A 24,900-nucleotide genomic window follows, 5' to 3' on the forward strand; every position below is an offset into this window, starting at 1 on the left:
AACAGGCAATTATTAATGTTCTGGTGAGACACTAAATATGTTTCAGGAAGTCAAGTCTGAAAACCAAATGAAGAGGTTTAAAGGCTTCTCAGTCAACAAAAGTTTTTAATACACATGGACAGGATTTCACAACTCTGCAGAGTTCACAGTGGCAACTATTTTACACTTTGCCACAACAGTTCAAAGGTCAACAATAGAAATACTGAGTAATTTATTCAATACAGCACATTGCCAGCTGATGTGTTGTATTGAAACAAATACTCTGGTTTGAGAGGTATATACTGGGTTAACTGCCTCAACTTTATAATACAGAGCAGCGCACAAGAACTTCAATGAACCTTTCAATGGCAAGAATCTGTGACTCTCTACCACAGTGGATCTGTGAGGAAACATAAAAACAACTGCACTCTGTAAATATGACAGAATGACACTGTTCCTATTTGGCAACAGATAAAGAAAACGGCTCCAAAAACGTACCCAACACATTTTTCATAGAGCTTCTGATGATCTTCCCAAAGGCATTATTAACATACTGCAGGTTTGTGTAGTCATATCTTCATTAAAATTAAAATATTTGATGTCTCAAGTAGAATATTGTGAGAATATTTTTTATGTGCAGGTATTAAGGATTCAGTTTGATCTTTTGAGCAATACTGTGTGTTTACCTGAGTGGCAGAGAGAACTAGAAATACAGCAATACGGTTGTATACCTCCACCAGCCAGTGCAATTTTCGTATACATATGTTTTTCTTTTCCAGATTCATATAAGATCCCTGTGACTTTTCACAACCAAATTCTAATCAGTTCATCTGCGAGTTGAAGTGACCATTTGTGACAAATTTGAAAGAATTCCCTCGAGGTATTCCTAAGATATTGCATTCAAAAGGCAAAACATGTGTTTTGAAAGGTCACAGTGCCCTTGACCTTTGACCACCAAATTATAATCAGGTCATCCATGAGTACAAGTGAATCTTTGTATCAAATTTGAAGAATTTTGCATAAAGTTGTTCTTGAGATATCGCGTTCACAAGAATGGGAAGGAGGGACGGACAACCCGAAAACTAAACGCATCCTTACTGGTGACAGCCGGGGGGCCGGATGCAAATTAACACAAAAACTAAAGTTGTAAAAATATAGAAAAACACCGTGATCATCCTTATCTTCTCCTATGTCACAATGAATTGTCTATTGCTGTTGTTCTGGAGCAGACCACGACTTAAGTGCCTTACTACGACACAGAGGCAGTATCATGCTGGAGTCCACAGACAGGCACGTCATCTCAAGTAAATAACAACAGCTTTCCATTGATATGTGTAAAACTATGAAAAATCAACGGCAAATCTGACAGTAAAAACGCACAAGTTCCATTTCAAACATTTGGTCACAAACATGGAAATAAATCTTAGCGAAGGTTAAGGGTGCTATATTATAAAGATAAGCACACATAAACAAACATATGATTATAGAGTGCAGCAGCAAAAACAACCACAATGTGAATTTGAATCTCTTGCCTTCTATCATCTGGATTTTGATAAGTGAACATCCAATCAAATCCAGAGTACTTCTGAAGAGGTGCAGTGTTTGGATGTGTGGTTCAAGAACACACTGATTCCTCCATTTACCTTAAACTGTAAACTGCAAACTGCACTTGCTGTTGGCCACACTATCTTTCAGTAGAGGATCTTCCCAAAACATCTCATCATGATCTTTTTTAACACACAGTCTGAACTGAATCTTTCTTTCTATTTCTGAAATGTAATGAAAAGAATATCCAGACTCTGTTTGGTCACGTGTATTAGTGTCCGCTCGCTCAATTAGCTTTACTTTAATACATCCGTCAGGGATTACTGTTTGAGATTTGTGAAGACCTGAGTAAAACAGGTGGTGGAAGTGTTTGAATATATCTGTCGGAACACTTCCAAACAGAGACTCGTGATGTAATTTGTCCAATCAGCACCATCGGGGATCATGCTGTTAAATTGTGATCGTGGATCCACATCATCAGTGGAGACAAAAATGGCCTAAAATGTATGGATCTCTGCAATTGGGTAGAAAAGGAGATCATGGACCTGCTAAAGATGAATCGTGATATAAACTCGTTAGATCACCCACAAAATCTATAAAACCAGAATAGTGCAGTTAAGGACATCAATTATATATTTGCCCTTAAAAGAGAGAAGAGAAGAAATGTCCTCAATATCATCAGATAAGCTGCTTTCACAACTAACACGCGACAGATGCAAAACATCTCAGGATGAAAAGTGTTGCCGATGAAGATGTCGAGACAGCTTTTGGTGATAAGAGCTGAAGGGGGTGTTGATGTGCTGTAGACTGAAACATGTGATCTCCCTGTGTTACACCTGCCTGCTGCAACACCCCTCACCCGAGCTCTCTTGAGACTTCTGTGTTGTTGTGAACACGTCTGAACTGAATCTCCTGCTTTTGTTGTTCATGTGTGAAAAGGTAAACTCACGATCCAATTCTGCCGACATCCTCCGGAGGTCCTGTCTGAAAACGGCTACACTGACCAGTTCATGTGACATTTGAACGATGGTTCCTGTTTATTAATGTATTGGACTAAATCACTTCGGACATTTTTTTTCAATCACTGATACTGATCCGCAAACCAAAATCTATGAATCTTCAAACTCCGATCTGAAACAGATCTGAGGAAAAATAAAGAAACCTAATGTGGTATGTTATTAAATACCTCAGCCACCGTTGCCCTCTACCTGTTTGACTTCAGTCTTACAAAAACCCACAAAACCAATATCATTGAAACTTGGTGGAAGGTTTGGGGATGTGCCAAGGAAGAAACTATTCATTTTCCAATAATACCTGGATCTTGATGAGTAAAATCAGACACATTGAGAGGTCTGATATCTATGAGTGTTTTCAAATTGGTGTAGCTTGATTGAATTTAAAAGGGACTGTAGGTCCTTTATGGGGCTATGAGCTTTACTGAGTGTCAATCTAGTTGCACCTGTGTTGCTTTGACATGGCTGCAGTGTAAAGGTCTGTAAGTAGCAGCCATGGTCGAAAAAAGCAGCAAGTCATATGTAGAAGTGCTGGTTGTTACTGTAGCTGACAATATCTTATCCCGGTGTGAACGGATATCTGTGTTTGCTCTGGGTCTGGCTCACAAACAGCTGCTGTGGCTAAGGAGTCAACCTGCTCATCCATCAACTAGAGGGTTGGTAGTTGGATTCCTGGCCCCCTCACCTGAGTGCCGAATTGTCCTTGGGCAAGACACTGACGTCTGAACTGGCCCTTGTTGTATAAATACGTTTGTAAATGGGTGAATATGACTTGTTGCGTAAAGTGTTTTGAGAGGTCGTTAACACTAGAAAAACTCTGTATAAAAGATAGTGCATTTACAAACACACCTTTAAAACAATTTTGGTCAAATTTGTTCTCTTCATGAAACTATGACATGGTCTCAATAATAAGTACTAAAAGGGCAAAAATATAGACGGACCAAAAATAAACGGCAATTTAAATCAAAAGAAGGGCATTCAGAGATTGCAAGCTTCTGCCGAGGCTAACATCCTATCTCACAATGTTAAAGGTAAAAAATGGCCCGTGCCAAAAGTGAATGTGTTCTTCCTTGGACCATATCCCAACCTTCCATCAAGTTTCAATAGAATCAGTCCAGTATTTTCTGCCAAAAGAAATTGCGACAAACAGCAATGAACATAACGTCCTTGGTAGAGGTAATGAGTCCTGAATCAAAAGACCAGAATCCTTCTTTAACATGGCGAGTCCTACCTTCATATTACAAATAATGAGATGAGGAAAGATGTTGTAATAAACCTTTAAGTGGACTTGTCAATGGCTTAATGATTTGTGCTATTTCACTCGGAAATGCTGCTGGTTGGTTCAAGTGTGTATGAGGACGGTAAAAACATCTTGTGTGATATGAAAGATATGTAATGTAAGGAATGTAACATTGTGTGGTTAGTGTCTAAGGGGCACCGTGCCAGGACTATGGCGGCTATCTGATAACAGCAGCCAGAAAAAGGCAGAGGCAGGTGTATATTGATTCTACATCAGATAACACAGAAACACAGCTGACCCCAGGAATGTCTTAAAAACAGCCCTGTTCAAAATTCGAATTGATGTAGACACTTCATCAATTTAACTGGCTTGAGTGCTAATGGGAATCAGTTGTAAATCAGTGTAACTATCTGTTTGCGTCGTTTGTGTAAGGAGTATGCTTTGCTTCTTAATTTGTCCTCATTTCTGTGTAAACTAGGAGGAGGTCGTGCCTAGCAGACCTGTTTCCCTGCCTTTTGAGACTGAGATGAAATACTGTTGGAAATCTGGAAACTCTGTTTCTTTTGGTCTATATTAGTTTTACTTGAATTGATATTGGACCTTATCTTTCACATGCTGAGACACTTAATGTGAACTGATCTCGGTGTAAACACGTTGAATGGATCGTCACCCCCTTTGCGAAACCCACCCGGTGGTCACATGTGCTCTGGGTGGCTCTGCAGGCAGGAGATCATCTCTCGGACCGGCTTCCCCTCAAAACAGATCTGATAGACGGCTGTGAAGAGAGGGAACCTGCAGAGAGAGGAGGGAGGGAGTCAGACGAGACACAGAAGAGAACACGCGGAAGCGTGGCAGTGCACGGATGGTCCAAATCTGCAGTGTCAGCACCTCAGCTACTTTCAATGCCCAGTTTTTATGCATCAATGCACCATTATCAACTAGTTATATTACAACCGAACCCCACCAGAACTGCAACTACACAGTATTACCAGCAGCGACAGTGGTATGTGGGTGTCATCAGGTCCATAGTCGTATATTAATACTGTTTCAAAACTGTGCAAGACGTGTGTAGTCGAGAAGACTAATCTTTTATACTAAACGTTTCAAACAATTGACAGATGCAAAAAAAAGCGGAGCCGCACACGTAGAAGACACACACACGAAGATGTCCTGTGATCTTTTATTGATAAGGGCCGACACCAGTGTCAATGTGCTGTAAACAAAAACGTGGGATTTCCTCGGCAGAATTAATGCAACATCCCGTCTCTGCCGGCTGCTCAGTCCCTCGCCTTAACGCTCCGGAGATTTGTGTTGTCGTGAACGCGTCCGAGCGGAGAATCTCCTGCTGCATTGTTCATGTGTGAAAAGCAACCTGCAGAGAAAGTCCGGATCCAATTCTGCAGACGTCCAGCTGAGGTCTGAAAATGGCTTATGTGTACTTCCATCTCTTACGGCTGATATCGTGTGTCTGTCAAACTCCTTCTCCTTCCACAAACCAACAGATGATACACAAAACAACCTTTCATTACTAAAAGGAAGACAGAGACTGGGGTCTACATACTGGTCCACCAGGCTCTTCTGTTTGAGGATGTGATAAACCTCAGCTGAGGTGGCAGGACCCTGGAGCTTCTGACCATTCAACATCTCCTGCTCCAGCTCCTCAATGCTCTGACAGCAGGTGAGACAAGAAGATACAAATTCATCAAAATGGAAGAAATGTGTTAATATCAATATAAAATATATTATTATATAACATTTACAGAATTACACTTTTAACAGTGTCTTTGTCTTTGCCAGAGAGCATCCATACAATCCACTGGTTTATGTCACACAGTCCCTTTTGACGATGCACCTACCTTTCCTGTTTTAGCGAAGGCCTCTGCCACTCGCCGGTTGCGGCCGCCATAGCACGTAGTGATGAGGTCGGCCACGCCGCAGCTCTCTAGGAAAGTTGCCGTAGAAACAGTGTCGTTCTTGGAGAAGAGTTTAGCGAAGGCGATCATCTCCATCAGCCCCAGACGAATCACAGCGGCCTTGGTGTTGTCCCCGCACAGCAACCCATCGCAGAAGCCTGCACCCACTGCGACGATGTTCTGTTCCCAACATTAAGACAAAGAACTTAATCACAACAGTGCCTTAACAATGACTTAGCATGGCAACAAGGCTTCAGGCCAGCACTCATGAGTTCCACGTTTGATACTGAACTGACATGTCGTTTTATAGTTTGGTTTAAGTCCTATATCAGCCGACATGGAGGAGGTACAGAGTCGTGTTCGTACCTTCAGGGCTCCACACAGCTCCACTGTATCAGCATCATCCACCACTGTGATCCTGAAGTTTGGAGTCTGCAGCAGCTCTTTGAACAGCAGGCCGTTCTCCAGGATCTTACTGCCTGCACACACACACAAACACACACAACGGAACATTAAATGAGACCGACATTTTCACCTCTATGTGCAGTGCTCTTTGATTAGCTCATTCTGATTCAGTACATCTCACCGTCCTCTTTTCCAGAGTCTTAACATGTAACTATACCGACAGGGCAATAGTTGAAAACTTTGCTTCAGAAGAATGAGACTGCTTCGTTAAAAATAGACAACAAAGACAAAAGATTACACAACCTGCTTTTTATTTTTAAGCCCTCCTCCTCAAATAGAAACTCCTTCAATTGAAGCTATTTGCAGCCCACATCGAAAACCTTGAAAACTAAAATGCAGGCACACAGTCAACTTCAATAGATAACTCCAATACTGTCAAGATGTGCGAAATATTTATTTGCAAAGAAACTACCAACTACCAAATCAATGTAGTGTTGTACAAAAACACAAAGAAGTTGCAACGCAATAAAAAGTCATGAATCTATTTCGGATCAAATTTACGTTATAGGCTATTTCATCATTCAAACACATGATTCTGTACACACACATATGTTCCTCTTACCGATTGTGGTTTCACAGAATTTCTCAGCTGCCACTTCGTTGGCGATGTTTGCTCCCATGAGGACACTGACATCAATCTCCATCTTCTCTCGAATGATGTCGGAGATCAGCTTCAAACCCTCAGGGCCTTCATCTATGCCCTGACAGATTGACAGACAGACACAGAGGGATGTGAGGAACGTGTGACAGCAGGAAGCAGGTGAGAGACGTGGAGGGAAACAGCAGATTGGTGACAAACGGATTCAGCATGCAGACGTTTAGTTTATACTTGAATTCTGTGATCATGTCATGCAGATGCTAGAAAACACAATGAAAAAGATAACAGAAAAAGAAAATGTCTCATTTTCCACATTTCCATTGGCCCCCTCCTTTGTGGCATGCACACGCACATCTCAAATTCAGAACCTCTAAGATCTTTGGATTCTGTACAAAGGATCAGACTGTTGTGAATTGATTGTTAACATGAAGGTTGTGGATATGGACAGCAAGATGTAGCATGTAGAATTATCTAAAGGATTGGTTTCATTCAACACAATGAACTTTGCAACAGCTGGGGCATAGTTAGCTGCTCACTCTCTATTCTGAGGGAAAGTGAGTGTAAGTGCAGCTTTGGTCTATTTCAATCCCAGGCCTAACAGCACCCAAAGCCCCTCTCTCCCTAACGTCCCCTTCCACAGTTTATAATCTGCTTTTTTACCTGGATAGAAATGAGGATTTATTTTCAACAACATATGCACGCACACACATATACACACACACACAGTCTGTTGTCTAGGCTTTCATAGTGGAAATGTAGATCCTAACAAGTCCCAAAGTAAAGTAGACTCAGACCGGTCCATTACAGAGTAAATGTTCTGTCAAAGGCAAAGGCAATGATTTACAGCAACTTTAGCTCCTGACAGATCCAGAAGACTCAATCTGATGAAAACCTGTGTTAAACAGACATTATAAGACAATGTCAAAGTCTGCAGAGTTAATACCTCGACCAAAGAGGTTATAGTTTTCATAAGCGTTTGTTTGTCTGTTTGTCTGTAAGCAACATTTCACAATAAACACTGTACAGGTTACCAAGAAACTTGGTGGAAGTATTAAGTAAAGGTTAAAGAAGAGCACATTCAATATTGTTATGGATCCGGATCAGGGGGCAGATCCAGGAATGTTCTCTTTCTGTAACATTAAGAGATGGGGTGTTTTTCAACCTTTTTTCTGTTTAGGGAACCGATATTCATGAATTACACTGAAAATTAAAAAAAAATTCCAACAGCTCAGGCTCACGAGATGATTTAAAAGCCCACTTTAGCAGTGAATGTGACTTTGAGATGCATGAACATAAATTCAAGGCCATCGATAAAAGATAAAAGCTGCTGGGGCCAGCCTCAGATGATGAGCCAAGACTCATGAGAAGTTTTAATTAACACATTCTACCGCACAGGGACTCACACTGACCTGGAATCTGTCCTCAAAGGACACACATTCAGAAACTGTGAGGCAGCGTGGCGCTGTTGGTGATCAACGCAGAATAATGTGTCATCTATCAATGCAAGATAATATGCTCACACACTTCAGTTCACTGACGTGTCATTACCTTGATGAGTGTGATTCCTCGAGCTCTGGAGGAGACGCAGCCAACCATCTCGTCACAGAGCTTCCTGATGAACTGGTGCGGGACCACAAACACCAGCAGGTCAGCTCCCTCCGCCGCATCACAGAGCTTCGGGACAGCCACCTGTGGAGAAAACCAAAAGAGACATCAAATTCGACACTATGCACAACGTGGGCTTTGAGAAGTCTTGTGAGGCCTCACTAAGCTCTGATTAAGTGATTTGGAAGTTAAAGTCCTAAACATCCAGGTTAAAAGTATACGTCTGAAATAGCCTGGATGCCAGACGAACTAAGCCCCGCCCACAACATTTGAGGTCGGGAAGTTCGGTCTGGAGTCGCTCCGTTGGGGATATACTACACCCGAACAGAAGCTGTTCGGACCAATCAGATTGTCAGGGCGGGCTTTATATGATGATGGACAGATGATCAACAGTAACGTAATCAACCACGCCATCAAAGTGCCCTTGGGTTGAATTCGTTTTCTTCAAACATGCCTGCCGCTGGAGAGCTGAGATGTGTAGATGCTGCCATTGAGTCTGTTTTAGAAGACATCGACAGCGCAATCATTTTGAAAGAGGAACAGAGAAACTCGATCAAGGCATTTGTAGATCGGAAAAAAAAATTTGCCGTCCTTCCTACGGGATTCGGAAAAAGTTTAATCTATCAGCTGGCCCCGATGGTCTGTTACATTTGCTGTTTCCCAAAGATGCTGATCGTGTTGGAAAGTTCTCCGTGTATCCTTAAATTATTTTTACAACACCGGCTAAAAACGTTTTTACTGATCTTCTTCTTCTACTTCTTCCAGCGTGCGTGCAGTTGAGGTCTGTTGACAACAAATATGCGTCGCTTTACATACGTAATAATACTACGTTGCTCTGATTGGTTGTAGGTCTATCCAATTGAGCGAAGAGGCATTTTTTTCCCTGGTTCGGTTGAAAAACACCCCATAATAACAGCCCAATGGAGCGGTATCAGACTCATATTCTGACTAGTATGACAACGTCAGGCTACGTCTGAAATACAGTGTGATGGAAATTTGACCTGGTCAGACTTCTGAAATAAAGAGATTTGAGAAACTAACTGTGTGTGTTTGTGTGAGCTATGTGTTTGTGTGTTACAGCAAATGTAGTTTACTACATCTCAGTTACTACTGTATGTTAAAAGCAGTTACGACCCCCAACATATATAATACAATGTTAGCTTGCACAGAATCAATGCGCCGCAGATTCCCGTGGACTAGAGGTTCTTAAACGCTGAAAGAGGAGGTCTGTATTCCTGCTGTCTCTTACCACATTCTCTGGCAGTTTATATCCGGGCAGGTACTTGGTGTTTTCATGCTCCGTGTTGATGATGTCCGTGAGCTTCCTGCCATTAATGTTTTCTTCAAACACCCACATCTTCACTGTGGTGGCAAAACGCTGCAGGGACTTGGCATTATCTCCAATGATCCTGGCGATGGCAGAGCCCCTGCAATCAGAGCACGGGCCAAGAGGTCAGTTTACCTTCAACAGACACATGTGTAAACAACCACCTTCACTGTTTGCTAAATGTGAACCAATGTGACTCTGAATTAGTTTGTCTGTTAGTGTTTGTCTGTGGCTCAGGAGTTAGAGCAGCGGTCATCACTCCATCGTCCATGCGGGAGACACTAACCCCTAACTTTCCACGACGACTGAGTGATAGAAATGTGTGTGTGTGAATGTTACTAGTTTCGTAGGGCACTACTTGTAAACATGTACATCTACCATGCTGCTTAAGATTCAGTGCATTTTGTGGATTTACTTGAATCATGCGAAAAATTATAAAAGTAATCTTATCGGCTTATCACTTGGTATGAGTACTGTGATTATAAAACGTGATACGCTCTATATGAATGCACTTTGAATAAACAGGTGACCGGTGCTCTATAGCAGCGAGGAGACCATTAATGGCTGACAGGCTCCTTTATCAGGTTGCACGTCATACCCAGGTCACACATGACTTTGTCTCAGCTATATATTGCATACACACGCAAGAGATATACATTCAATCACTACCTACCATCACTGTCGGGCAGGAAGAATGAAAGGTGTTCAATAAAGCCATTAAAAAGAGAAATACTTTTGTTTGCCTTTGCATGATTAAGATGGAGATGATGATATATATATATATATATTATTATATACCAACCCACTGTCCATCCCTTTACTGGCTATACTAGCCCCATGCACAGACTTTACCACTACATATTCTTATATATTTATTTATATATATTTTTTTCTGCTTTTTTTATATATATATATATATATTATTGTACTATCCACTCCAGCAGCACAAGAACACTTTCCTACTGGACACTGACACAATCACATCATTGCATTCCATTCCTGTATCTGTAAATATGTTCTCCGTATGTGATTTATGTATGTATGTCAGTGATGTGTTTAAGTGTATATGCAACTGGAATTTCCCACGTGATTAATAAAGTATCCATCTATCTATCTATCTATCTATCTATTTTACGACCAAGTGGTTCACGTGTTTTTCTACTAGGTTATACACCTTAAAACTTTTGAAATGTTTACAGTTTGTTTGAGTATCGAGAGAGACACAATATGAACTGATGGGAACAGGCCAGTTCAATAACATAAGAGCAAGGACAAATGTAAAGAAATTATGCTTTTCTGTAAAAAGGGAATATATTTAGAACAATTGATAAAGTAAAAATGTGTTTCTCACTTTCCAAATTTACATTTTTTGGGAAACAAGATGTTTCACAATTAAACAACAGAGATCGAATCATATTTATGTTTAAATAAATGGAAATGTTGTCTGTTTGATGGAGTTAATTTCAGGGCATAAAAAGGTTGCCAGTTGAATTCTTCTAAGTAAGAATTGTAGGCGTATTGAGCTTCAGCCGACATCTTTCCAGATTTTAGTTTTTCAAATCATTGTTGTTTTTGTAACAAATCCTTTGTGCAAAATGTTTTGTGGATCGACTACAGTGAACTGAAGCAGGATTTACTGCAGAGCTGTCAGAGCAGAGCAGTTTTTACTCACTAGACCAAATTACATGACGACTGAGGGAGTCTTAAAAACGCTGAACAATTATTTTACAATAGGTGCTGCAATGCATGCTCCACCTTTTGTCTAGAGGCAATGTTAAGAGGGTGAGGTGAACCTCTTGAAGTTCAATCCAGGACCACTGTTCAATCGAGTGCCACTGAGCAAGGCACTAGAGGAAGTGACCTCCATCACCTGCAGCAGAACCTCTCACCTCCACCCAGACCTGTTCACACACATGCACTACACCAGGCCGAGTGGAGGAGATGCAACATCCCAACAGGTTGAAGCAGCGGATCATGTCCTGTACCCTCATCCTCCTCCTCATCCTCCTCATCCTCCTCATCCTCCTCCTCCTCTTCCTCACCGAACCTTTGGCACCTTACCAGTTTCCGGAGCCGACTATACACACTTTGAGCGGAGACGCCATGGATGATGATCAGCTGTCCTCTCCGGGTCTTCTACTCACATACACAGCCGTCGAGTCCGCGTCTGCTCCTGATGACGTCACAGAACTCGTCGCACACTAGCCTGTCGGGAGTTGTAGTTTGTTTTCATTCGTCCTCGACGTAGTCCTGGAGATTACATAACAAGATGACCATAGAATGACTGCCTTGTACTAGACACCTATAATAATATATAACGCTTGCGTTAAAGTCTTATAATAAACTGGTATTATTGTTTTACTATTGAATATTATATGAAAATTATAGTATATAATACAAAATAACAATATATATAATACGTTATATAATATACAGTAAAAGAATAAATAAGTTATATTGGATAATAGAGAGTATATATAATTTATAATGATGAATATTCCAATGTGTTAGGATGAGAGTATGATGTGTGCGGACACAACAGAGGACCATGTCTCTGTGGAGGACAGTTGTCTGTTCAGGTCCTGCTGTTCAAGTCATTATCCACAGTGCATAATAGCTACACACGTTGATATGAGCAATATCCATGGACTGCACAGGTTTATCATAAGCCTGTAGCCAAATGAAAAAAATAATCTTTGCAACGCTGCACTTGTTAGATTCCCAGCTGTTCACTGGTAAAATGATTAAAAAAATATACTGTAGTTGCGGATTCTTACTGAAATGAATGAATCAGAAAAACTGAATAAATACTTCAGTCGACTTGATTGATCAACTACATCCAGATAGAATATGAATGAGAGCCACTTCTGAGCTTTATGTGGCCCAAACATAATGGATATGAGAGGCATATGAAGTGGCAAACTTGTAAAGTAGCAAATGTGGCTTAAATATCCCAAAACAAACATGGCCCTTTCGTCAAACATGCGGTGCTCTAAACAAGGTCTAATCTGGATCCAGTATCTGGATGAGAACCTAAAGTGGTCCCTGTGGTAAATGGGGAATATGGCCCAAATAGCACAAAACTAATTCAGGCCACCTTTGGCTCCTTTTTAGACATGGCTTACTTGTGACCCAGATATGGCAAACAGGAGCAGCCCGTATGTGGGCTGGATGTGGGGCCAAATCTTGACCAAAACAATTTTCTTATGTGGGGACGTCATTTAGTCAATCCCTCCTACTTCCTCTCAAGGCTTCGTTATGCAACTCTTCCCATCAAAAAGTGTATTTCTCATACTGATAACATCAACTGTAAGTCACTGTTCTATCCTCCAAACCTGTGTGTTTTAGAATTGAGATAAAAATACCATATATAAGTATAGTCCCAAAAAGATAATAGGAAAGGGCATGCATAACTGTGACGTTTCTAGAACAATTGTGTCTGTAGCATTACTGAGAGGCAACCATGCTGCCAGCTTGTGATGTTGTGTGAGCTTTTACTGCATTATTGATTCCCAGTGGCTGGAAGAAGGGGGAGTATCCCCTGTTGGGGGGGTGGGGGGGGGGGGGGGGGGGCGGGGGGCTAGAGTGACCAACCCGGGATTTCCAAAATATATACGCAATAACGTCAGAGAGAGAGAGAGAGAGAGAGAGAGAGAGAGAGAGAGAGAGAGAGAGAGAGCACCGCAGTAAATTGGTCGGAATATCCCTCTGTGTAAACAGTGGGATGGAGTAAAGCACCACCCACTCTATCACTGCTGCATCACTTTGTCCAAACCTGCGATATCAGCCTTCACACACCTCGCTCCTCTGGCTCCGCTTTGCCTCTGGTTCATCGCACTTCTCCGACTGGCGACGAGTCCCGAGCAGCAGCATGAACCGCTCGGCGCGTCACGACAGCCCCGCTCGCAGCCCCTGCAGGAGGCAGGAGCCGCCGCACAGCCCGGACGCCGCTCCGCTCCGAGCGGGCTCCAGGACCGGGGACAGCGGCGCAGGGTCGGGCCCCTCGCACCACGGGACAACCCGCAGCAAGCGGCACCTGGAGGGCGTCCTGAGGAAGTACACCAACCTGCTCCACGGCTGGCAGAGCAGGTTGGTGTTTGACATTCTTCTCATCCTGTTTGTATAATGTTCCTGTCGGGTCCGGGTGCATGGCATCCACTTCTATCTAGTTTAAAACCATGGCACTACAAGTATCCTGACTCAAACCTGACTTGATTATGTCTTTCTAGTTACTATCGACTGCTGTAAGGATCCCTTTCAGGATTATGTGTCCATTCCCCTTAAAAGTCTGTAGGGAATAGGAAATCTATATTTATAAATATTTATATAAAACTCTGATTGTCCACCTATGGCTCAGTAAACATTACATTACAGAGAGAGTGGAGCAGTCTAAGACTAAACCTTTTTTGTTTTACTTAAAGGTTGAGAGTTACCCCCAGAACTTCATCAGTTTATTTGGTGTCCATCATTGACCTAGGGTCGCATCACAACCATCTCGGGCCATTGGGTCTATTAACCCTGCGGAGCGGGTCCAGAACATCTGCACTCATTTATCTGTATGTGCACCTTTCCTTTCATCCAGCTTCAATCTGTGATGATGTCACAGTGAGAGGAGATGTGGGGGTGGAAGTCCCAGAAATGCTGTATGAGTCATCCAGGCTCAGGAAAGCCCTGCGCCCCTCTCCTGCATCCCAACACCCTCTCCTCCTTCTCCCTCTTTAACCGCTGACCCTCTCACTCTCCGTCCCAGTGAGTTGATAGGAAGAGCATCTCATCTCGAAAGAGCTCCATGATCAGTGTGTGTGGTGTGTTTACCTTTGCACACCCTCTCTTTTACACACACGTATACACACACACTTGATTAATTTTATTCAGAAACAACACAAATAATGTAGTGTGTGTGTGTGTGGGTGTGGGTGTGTGTGTGCGCGCGGGTGGGTGCACATATCTATCTATAGTTATGAAGGTCAATTTTGGCTGGTTATCACAAATTCAATGGGCTGTTTGAGGGTTAAGACTTGGTTTTATGGTTATGGTTGTGATAAGGTTAGGGTTAGGGTTAGGCATTTAGTTGTGATGGTTAAGGTTAGGATAAGGGGCCAGGGAATGCATTATGTAAAGAGCGTCCTCAGAACTATAGAGAGACGTGCATGTGTGTGTGTGTGTGTGTGTGTGTGTGAGTGTGTTTGTGTGTGAGTGTGTGTGTGTGTGTTTGTGTGTGTCAGCAAGTTGTGCTCTGTGTTTTAATATGGTATGAAATGCTTCATTCTTCACAAAGTCCTGATGTGAGCTTTCATCTTGCATTCTGACAGAGATGATCCTGGAGACAGGCGACGCACTGAAGCAACCGTATCATGTTTGCATCATCACACTGATTTTCACTTTATTGTTATTCTCAGACTGTCAGAGGGATTTAGTTGTCGTTGTCTGATCTGACAAGAAGACACACCAGAGAGTTAAGGCGGCATTCAGTCCGGCTGCAAAAGACACCTTCTTGATTAATATTATAGGCTATTATTATATATTTGGTAGGTGTTTCATATACATAAAGAAACATGATCTCTGTTAAGACATTTAAGAACATATACATACATGACAACATAATCAGAAAAGTATCACACACACTATTATTTCAGTGAAAACATATTAACCTTTATCTGCAGATTGAAAATGTGTGCCTCCAGCATTTCACAGCCTGTCCTCCTGTCTCACAGGGTGAAAGGGATGTGGAGTGAAGCCTGTGTTCTCTCTGTCCTGTCCCTCCACGTTCTTCTCCTCTTCTCTCTGTCTTCCAACTCTGTCTCTCTGCTCTCCTTCCTCTTCCATTCTTTCCTACTTGTCCTCTTTCTCTTAATCCAACTCGTTCCGACTGCACTGGTGTAAAAATGGCTTCTAATCAAATCACAATGACAGAGGCCGAGAGAACTCAACGCACTGCAAATAGAAAGAAAACACAAAGCATTGAACTACAGCCAGCTTCACCACTTTTTTTTAACCCTTTTCCGTTGTTATTTTTCCTAATTTGCAGCAAGTTTATTTATTAACTGGGATGATGATAACTGCTATGGAAGAAACAGAAAAATTATGTTGTCCTGTTGGCTAGGATAAGTCACATCTTGTTTTTCTGCCATTTTCCCTGCTGCATGTAGCAATAAGAAAGGAGGTGTGAGTTGGACTTGATGCTCCTCTGCAAACTACACAGCCACATGACACATGACAGCGGCGGAGGGGAAGAAACAGATTGCAGTGTGAAAACAGGCTTAAATTATTCATAGTGGTCTCTTTCTTCTTATTGCTGGATTTCCTTGTCTTCCATTAACACTTGGTGGTTTTTCCCCCTCTATCCTCGCAGCACCCTCTCCTTCCTCTTTCTCTCTCTCCCTGATCCCCGCTCCTGTCCCTCCCTCCATCAGTGGTTCTCATCTGTGCTCAGAGATACCGCTCCCATAATAAAAGACTCCAGGGTAAAATCATTCAAGCCTCAGTAGCTTGCATATGAGCTCCAGTGTCACACGGAGTAACATTTGTGCTTTTTTCTAATCACGAGTGATGAATACTGACTTGTTTTGAGACACCCCCCCATTGCACAGGATGTAACAATGATGAGCTGTAATGACCCACTCCTTCATGGTGCTTCTGAAGTTAAAGATAAATATGAAAACCTGATTGTTAAGTTTAGTTCAATGTGCATTACCTCATCATGGAAAAAGTTATCAAATGACTGAACAGGTAACAATGCAAAAACAAATCTAGCTTCAGCACAAAAACACAGAGTCATTTCAAAATGTCCGTGATCCAGTCGTCTGAGAACTGTTTTTTTATGACACTGTAAGGTCTCCACCGTACTGTGTGTCTGGAGATAATGTATGAATGTTTGCATGTTTTGGAAATACATCTGCTTGTCAAATGGTTGCAATGGTTTGTTTATACTTTTTTTAATTATTTATTGATTAATTATTAGATGACTTCTTATTTTCCTTTTCCCAAGACCGTTTCTTGAGCGTATTGATGTAAAAATGCAGGCTACAGTTTGTATATAATGTTCTGTGGGTAATTTTAATATGGGTGATGAGAAATAGGGATATTTTCTATTTCATTCCATCCAGAGTTGAAAAGTAAATGACAAATTTACAACTACAGTAAAAGATTTAGGTGGAGATGATTACGTTGTCATTTTGTTTCTTAGTTTTGGGATCTCATTAAAATCCCGATGCTAAACACTGAGGTCTCTTTTAACATCGTCTCCCGGGGAGTTTTAAGTGCGGTTCAGATGCATAATGAGTCTCTGTCGTAGTAAAGCAGGAACTGCACAAGCAAACTTAATGAAAGTCTTTTTAATGTTCTTAGTAAATCCGGCCCCTAGAGTCTCCAGCCATGTTAGCCGTTCTGTGCAACTGTGTGGAGGCACAGCTGTGCTTCGAGCTAAATGCTAACATCAGCATTCTAACATGCTCATGGCGACAATGTTAATATGCAGATGTTAACCACTATGTTAGTGGACTAACATATGCTATTTAGAGCCATCAGGAATGTCATAAACTTTGCAGTTGTTTGGTCATAAAACAAGGTGCATTTTCTCACTTGATGAAATAACCAATGTTATTAAAAATCCTTCTGTCTAGAACATAAATGTCTGAACTAAATGTCATTCAATCCATCTATTAGTGTAATTTGGCTCATGGTACCACTAGTGTAAAGTAAGTGAGGACTCAGATGCAGAGAATGCACAAAAAAGGTTCAACTAAACAAAGAACCCACAGGGAAAAATTGTATTGGGCCAGATTTGGCCCACACACTGCTGTCACCTGGCCCACGTAGGGCATGGTATGATGACGCTTGGGGAGGCCGCTCCTGTTTGCTATCTGGGCAACAAATAATACCTCATGCTAACTGAAGATGCCAAAGGTGCCACATGGGCCACTTTATGCTCACATCCGGATCACACCTTGCCTATGAGCGCTGCATGTTTGCCAAAAAAAGGCCCACATTTGTTTTCAGATAGTTAGGCCACATTTGCCATTTTACAAGTGGGCAACTTTCGGCTAACATCCATTTTCTCCTGGCCACAAGAAGACCAGAAGTGCTGCATCATTGCCTGAAGACGCCCACATCCATATGCTATCTGGGAAGCTTCTTCTAATAATTCATGCTGCATCTGATTAGTCTGATGCAGCCAAAAAAACCTGGTTATCAGGCAACAGTCCAGCCACAACATAGCAATGATGGGAAGAACCATAGACCGAATCTAAAGAGTGAAAAACACATGAAAGCATGTGACCATCTGGCAAAAAAACACTGGAACGATATATATTGCATCCTCTTGAAGGATCAAGAATAGGAAGCTGGCGAAAGAGAATTTCTCCATTTCTCCTCCTGAAACAATATTTTGTCGCATACAACTTTAAAATAGAATCCAATTCTGTTTCCCAAAAATAATTATTTTAACTTTTTTTATAAACTTTTTAATAAGTGTATTAATAGAAGTCACGATACAGTTGAATGCTTTCCCATCTCTTGTTAATTATGTTAAATGTGTCACTTCTGGCAAATATCGTATTTTTCTGCTCCTGAAATGCTCATTTATGATTGAATATACTTTAATAATTCTATCAGCACCTGCATCTGGATAAATAATCTTAATCAAGTGTATTTGTTTCAGTCCTAATTCAAAACCTTCAAGCTGAATGTCTTTTTGGCATCAAGTGGAGGGTCTACCTCCAAATGTCAATACATTAAGGGATTTTACTTTGTTACAGTAACATCTTAATCTTTTCTGCCCCTCCCCATCCCATGTTCGTTTACTCAGTTGTTCTACTCATCTCTCTCTCTCCCTTGTCTCTCCTGCAGATATTTTGTACTGGACCCAGATGTTGGTCAGCTCCAATATTATTTAAATGAACTTAGTAAGAGCCAGAGGCCTCCCCGTGGTTGTCTTCCTCTCCTCGGGGCAATGGTGGTCTCTAGCAACGAGTTTCCCTACATGTTTACTATTCAGGCCACCACTGGGGATTTTTACAAACTCAGAGGTGAGGGACTTTATGTCTTGTGCAATAAGAAACATAGTGAATACGTTTTGTCAAAGTACTTTCATTGTCAAAAGGGCCTTTTTCCTGTTTTGAAGAGTTTTAACTGAGCTGGGAGTTCTTGATCCTTTTTCATTGTGTAACCAGTATCTGAAGCACCACGGTTTTAATGCAGATTTATTTTCAGTCTGACAAGCTGCTAATTCTCACAAGATCACGATCGCACCTTCAGCTTCACCCTTGCAATTCTCTGAACAGTAAACACTGCGGATTAACACTTTGCACAAGGAAGTACTGAAATATGAAACTCACACACCCACACGATAAATAACAGAGATATTTACGGAGCTCAATATGTCAGGCTTTAGAGACACTCTAACAGTACAATCAATTAATTGCTGGGTATTTTCATGGAATTAGTTATTAGACGATGACTAGGAGAATTAAAGAATTCTCCATCAACCGGCATGAGTAGCGGTCAATGCAGTAACTGACACAACCTTTGATGTGTAGGTTGTTTTCTCACTCGAGTACAGACTGTTTTCTCATTATTGCAGGACAAACCCACAGTGATTCTTTGTTCTGTAATTGATAGCACCGGACGCCAAGCAACAAGAGTTATGGATGACTCAGCTACAGTTGTGTTCCAGACGGCACTCTGACAGCAGCGCCAAGGTACACACTCACAAACACACACTCACACACACACACACACTGTAACAAGGCCCACATAGAGAGACTCACAATGATGTAATCACCTCATGACTCTTGATGACATCGATCTTGAGACTTGAGACATCTATATCACTCTTCTTCTCTGCCTCCTAATTGCATTACAACCAATTCAAATGTACAGATAAGTGCTTGGCCAGACAGCCAGGTTTGGTTACTGCATATAATGGAGCCAGAATGTTTTTCCATCCACTCGGCTGCTTTACTCTTCTGGTCTAAAACAGCCAGACCAGCAGCTGGCAATATTGCTCGTGGTTTGTGTTCCGCATTTTGCAGGGTGAGTTATATTAAAGGTAAAGTTTGCCATGAGGAATGACTGGACTAATCACAGTTTCCTGTCTTTAACATCCTGTGTGATGTCATCAATCTGTAGGTGTCATAAACTGCCTTTAGAAAACAACAGTACAAGGGTGTCCAAAGTGGTACTGTAAAAATACTGTCTTTGTTAAAACCTCGAAACAAAAACATTTTTTATACTGCAGTATCTCTTTAATAAGGAGTTATGAAACAATGCATCTAATCTTTCCTGAACCTGATTTTTGCTTTATGCTGAATGCAAGAATCCATTCTTGTGGCCTTTTGGTAGCCTCCTCCAAACCATTTCAAACAACTCAACTCAACACAAACTTACAATGCTCCTGTTAGAGCCACGTCAGTAGTTATAAGATTGTTATAACTGTAGACCTTTGAGAAAACACTATTGAGTGCAAACATTTGATTGCATGAAAAAACATAATGAGAATTTGCCCAAGTTCTAATTGATGAAACTGAGGGTGTGCTACAGGACGTCTTAGCTTCATAGGAATCAGATTTTCTAATAACAACAATGAGAACAACAAGAAAAATAGAAAAATGTTCATAGTAGTTGTAAAAATGAAGATGTTCTCTAAATAAAGAAGATCAACCTTCAAAAAAACATTAAATTGCGACTTAATTCATTTAAAGTTTGCATTACCTGCTTACACCAGAACAAGTCATTTGAGTGGGATAGGGTATAGCTTGGTTATGGAATCTACAATGGATGTGTTTGTACAGTTATTACATTTATTTTCAGTACTTTGTAGAATTTGTAGAGTTGTTGGTGTATACATTACATTACATGTCATTTGGCGGATGCTTTTATCCAAAGCAACTTACAATTAGTGCATTCGACATCTATTAGGGGCCATTTTAGGGTTAGGGTTATTGGTTAAAGTTTTCCAATAATCCACTCGACATCAAGTTGAAATTACTCAAAAAAAGTATTTTTACACGCAAGTATTAATCCACTAAATCCTCTTTCCTGTGTAAAACTGTTAACAATGAGAGAACACAGTATGAAAACCATGTGATACCACAGCAACACACTAGTTTCTACTGATTCCCCGGCTCAGTCCAACATGCAGCTGGCTCTGCTCTATTAAAGCAGCACTTAAGGACAATTTCAAGGACTAAAGGAACATAACACCATTATTAAGACCTAAATGTAATAGCTGTAACGTTTAATCACTATTATGATAAGTCCAATGTAAATATTTAAACAATCCAGAAGAAGCAACTTAAAGTGCACATCTCCTGAGAATAATTTAAGAGCAGATGAGAAAATATAACACGTTTATTCCTCCCTCACACACTCCTCTTTTCACACTCACATCACCCTTCAGCTTCATTTTCACTCCTTTTTCAAATTCCAGCTCCCACTGCTAATCATCTCTGTCTCTCAAGTGAAAAGCAACAGCTACAGAGGGTGTCGCTGATCCTGCATGCTAGAGGTCTCACCAGCATCAAGCCGTGTCAATCATAGCATCCAGTCTGCGTCTTGTGCCGAGTGTTAAAACATTGCCAAACTTCAGCAGGAGAGGAAATGAGAAAATCTGCGTTTGTTCTAAGTGCACCCTCCCATCAGTCACTGGCAGTGGAGGTGACTTCACTGTCATATATCTCACTGTCTAAAATGCTCTGAAAGATTAGACAGCTGTGGTTTGGTCCTTGTGATGATGTGGTAACGTTTACTGCTGTCTGTGTGAAGGTGATGAGCCAGACTGATGGACAGCAGAAGAACCTGGTCACCTCTATCGAGTCCCTACCCCCCAAAGGTGGACCCCTCTCTACTCTGGATGAGGTACCACACCATGAATTGTCTTTACAGGAGAGAGATTGGGTGTTCAACTCAATTTGTCTTCTCATTTCTGCTCTTACCAAATACATCTCAGCTGTTCGCATCATGGAATCATTACGTCACACATTGATTTTTGCTCATTTAGTGCCACATTATAATGTTTTTACTTGAATATTCACAACATCACACACAACATTGAACTGCAGCATTTGTGCAACGACAAGACAGTAAGTAATCAGAGAGGTTGGACAAAGCTCACACTAACTGGCACCTTATAGTAAAACCCAAATGGAGCACACCATTAAGTTTCCTTTATTGTGCCGTAATCAAGCACACACAAGCACTACATGCAAATGCGGAAATTGACCCTCTGCTTTTATCCCATCCGTGTGAGCGCAGCACACACAGTGACCACATGGAGCAGTGGGCAGCTATGGAAAGCACCCGGGTCGCAGATGTTAGGGGAGTTAGGTGAAATAGGAAGGAGAGTCCATCTGTCCTCTTGGTCTCGAACAGAATCAGATCTGGTCCATCCTCCGGTCCAGTAAGTGGGCTCTAACCAGCAACCTTCCAGTCCGACATCCCTTTTTCTAACCACTCCAAAACACTCCCCGTCGGGAAATCGAATCCCGGTCTTCCGCGTGACAGGTGGTGATGCTGTACTAGGATGGGCTACAATGTGCTGCAAATCTCTTGCAAAGATCCATTAACTCATTTATTACATTTGTTAAAGCTGCGGTTGAAGATTATTCCAATTTATTCCCACATGTTTGAAAATTTATCATGAATGTGGCCATTGTGGCTGATTGGATCTTACCAACTCCACTCCCATTGTGGAGTTGTGAGGAAATGACCTGCAGGATAACTTGACACTTTGTTTACATGTGTGAAGCTCTATATCCTTGTCCATTTAGCTGAGTCTGTACGTTTCTTATTTCATAAAATGAGACGACAAGATACACAGTTTGCAGTGTTCATTGAATTCTGCACTACATAAACACGCATACTGCAAATTGACCCAAACACTAGTTTTAAGGCTTCCAACTGGCAGATTATCCAGTGAATATATCGAAGGTGTTGACTAAAAATGTCTTCCTCAAAAGTAGTGAGGGAGCACAGGTGAGGCTTTGTATGTTGTCTAAACGTCAGCTACTGTATATATTATCATTCACATTTACTACACAGTGGTTCTTAGCTTTGTGTAGTGGTTTGGTTTGTCTTATCCTGGGTACATATTCATATTTTATTTGACTTTATTCGTAGCATTATTTGGTCATTTCTTCTCATAATCAAGGCTCTACTCCTCAGGTTACCTTGATTCATCACCTATTTGCTTTTTATGAGAATCCACATCACTGTTTTCCCCATTGCATCTCCCAAAGTGGGTGGTTTACTTTGAAGAAAAAGTGCCAGCTGCTTCTTCTCATCTTTCTCACGTCATACTTTTCTTCCTTTCCTTTTTCCATTGGTGAAGGATCTCCTCCTTTTAAAGGCCACCTCTGCAGCCACGTTGAGCTGCCTTGGGGAGTGCCTCAGTTTGCTGCAGCACAATGTTGTCCAGGCCCTAAACCAGAACCAAAACCAGAACCAGAACCACGTCCCTTGTCTGAGCCTCAACCACAGTTCGGGTGGTTTGAATCAGGCAGTTCCAACAGAAAGAGTTAAGCCGTGGACTCAGCGCTGCAGCTCCGGTGTGAACCAGGTGGAGCCTGGTGGCCTTGGCTTCAGGAGTCAAAGCCCAACCCACAACTTGAGTGAAAACCGGAGTCCTACTCACAGCAGCTACAGTGCAGGGTCAGGAAGTGGCCACAACCACATCCAGAGTCATGCAGGTGAGTTGAGTGGATGAAAGGATACATCAAAGCAAACAAATGGTCCAGATCACCTCGGGAGGAAGTCTGGCTCCGAATGTGTTTAGATCTTGGCTTGGCATCAATGGCATCTGCAGAGTGTGACAACATGAAACAGAAATAAATTAAAACTCAAACTGACAAACTGTGAGATGTTCCTCTACAAACAAAATATAAGTAGAAGCCATGAAGCAACATCACTTAAACAGACTCCTGTCATCCCTTCCTCACTATGATTAACTGTTAGTGACCTTCAAGAATCCTGTGCCCTCAGGAGAAGTCCTAACATAGACATCAGATGGAGCAATTCTGAAGTGGAAGCAATATTCCATTAATCTGTTTTGTCTCCATTCTGTTACAAAAGTTGTTTTGCTTCGGAAGGTTCCAGAGTGAAATGAGTGAGAGGACCTAAAGTATTTATTTCGTTCTAGTTTCTTACTTTTATTCTTCACCCTTTGTTTTACTCGTCACTCTGGCTTTGTGTTGATGGAACTGCACGTTGCACATTGGTCAGTGTGTTCACAGTGAATGATACTGATGATATGATTTGGGTCAGTGGGCTAAAGGCAAGATAAGACAGCCGACTGATTATTTGTATCAGTTTGAAGTATGTGACATAAAGTGGAGTCATAAGTAGCTATAATGTATTGTAATATCATAATCTGCTAATCTGAAGTTATGATTTTAGCCTCACTGATTTTTGCTTTACTGGTAAATCCAGCCATGTGTCCTTATGATGGAAGCAATAACCAGGGCTATTGCTCCAAAACAAGAAGGGATTTGCTGTTCATGATCCTCAGAGGATGATCCCTAATGTTTTTTGTGATCCTTATCTTTCTTGTAGAAACTCCACCATATTTGCCCATTCAATCCACCTGAGGTAATAAAGCCTGTGGCCTTTCCACTCAATTCAAGTTCACATTTACGCACTAATTTTAATGCTCCAAAAATAGCATCCTCCACAATGGGTATGACAACAGTTGCGTGAGTGGTGAAGTTTCAAGCATAATACCTTCTAATGCAGGATTCAAAAAAGTCTCTGCTTTGCTAATTTGCTACTGCTGTGTTGCCAGGAGGAGTTTTTTGGAAAAGAGAGACTCTGGGTTTATTGTCATCCTTTTTATGTTCCCGTCCATCAGACAGTCCCACTGGATGGTCCAGAACATCTTCTGAGAAGCAGGTGAAAAATGGCCTTCAGACACCTCTCTCCTCCTTCTGGCCTTCGACCCAAACCCATGCAAAGCCAGTCGTCCCTTCAGAGGTAATACATCACATAATGGCAACTTACAGTTTTTCCTCAATCAGTGCTGTAGTTACATTACATTTCGTTTGGATCAATAATGCACTGACTTTGCCAAACTGACCTTTGGATGCTGTGTGTCAACCTGCTCATACTTTAAAGTCTCATTTATTGCAGTAAATAACCAGAACCACTCGAACAGAACAAATATGTTTGTGTCAGACTTTGTGATGTTCTTTCTTTAGGTGATGTTTGATGATTTTGAATCCCTT

The 24,900-nt window shown here is 41.5% G+C and overlaps 2 protein-coding genes across 2 annotated transcripts in view; one reads left to right on the top strand and one right to left on the bottom strand.

Annotated features, from left to right (window-relative positions):
- Window positions 1-85: 85 nt before the first annotated feature.
- On the bottom strand, window positions 86-11,873 carry gpd1l (glycerol-3-phosphate dehydrogenase 1 like). The gene is made up of 8 exons (XM_053432825.1): window positions 11,747-11,873; window positions 9,608-9,785; window positions 8,302-8,442; window positions 6,718-6,856; window positions 6,057-6,169; window positions 5,634-5,870; window positions 5,339-5,445; window positions 86-4,569 (listed from the first exon to the last, which is right to left on the bottom strand). The coding sequence occupies exons 1-8, from the start codon at window positions 11,788-11,790 to the stop codon at window positions 4,473-4,475; spliced, it is 1,056 nt and encodes a 351-aa protein (XP_053288800.1). The 5' UTR covers window positions 11,791-11,873; the 3' UTR covers window positions 86-4,472.
- LOC128449875 (oxysterol-binding protein-related protein 10) overlaps window positions 11,789-24,900 on the top strand; it is a 31,060-nt gene continuing 17,948 nt past the window's right edge. Inside the window, exons 1-7 of the mRNA XM_053433216.1 lie at window positions 11,789-11,866; window positions 13,473-13,774; window positions 18,533-18,711; window positions 19,304-19,383; window positions 21,449-21,541; window positions 23,013-23,370; window positions 24,528-24,649. Coding sequence (XP_053289191.1) covers window positions 11,789-11,866; window positions 13,473-13,774; window positions 18,533-18,711; window positions 19,304-19,383; window positions 21,449-21,541; window positions 23,013-23,370; window positions 24,528-24,649 — 1,212 coding nt within the window. The remainder of the gene's footprint in view (window positions 11,867-13,472; window positions 13,775-18,532; window positions 18,712-19,303; window positions 19,384-21,448; window positions 21,542-23,012; window positions 23,371-24,527; window positions 24,650-24,900) is intronic.

The sequence above is a fragment of the Pleuronectes platessa genome, chromosome 10 (genome assembly GCF_947347685.1).
Source record: "Pleuronectes platessa chromosome 10, fPlePla1.1, whole genome shotgun sequence".
In the NCBI taxonomy this organism is placed as follows: domain Eukaryota; kingdom Metazoa; phylum Chordata; class Actinopteri; order Pleuronectiformes; family Pleuronectidae; genus Pleuronectes; species Pleuronectes platessa.

Bases quoted from the DNA above. Each gene is read 5' to 3' on its own strand.
- gpd1l (XM_053432825.1), bottom strand. From the start codon at position 11,790: ATGGCGTCTCCGCTCAAAGTGTGTATAGTCGGCTCCGGAAACTG. The intron at 8,443-9,607 runs GTAAGAGACAGC...TTTTCTCCACAG, and splicing joins ATAAACTGCCAGAGAATGTG to GTGGCTGTCCCGAAGCTCTG. The intron at 5,871-6,056 runs GTACGAACACGA...TGTTGGGAACAG, and splicing joins AGCTGTGTGGAGCCCTGAAG to AACATCGTCGCAGTGGGTGC.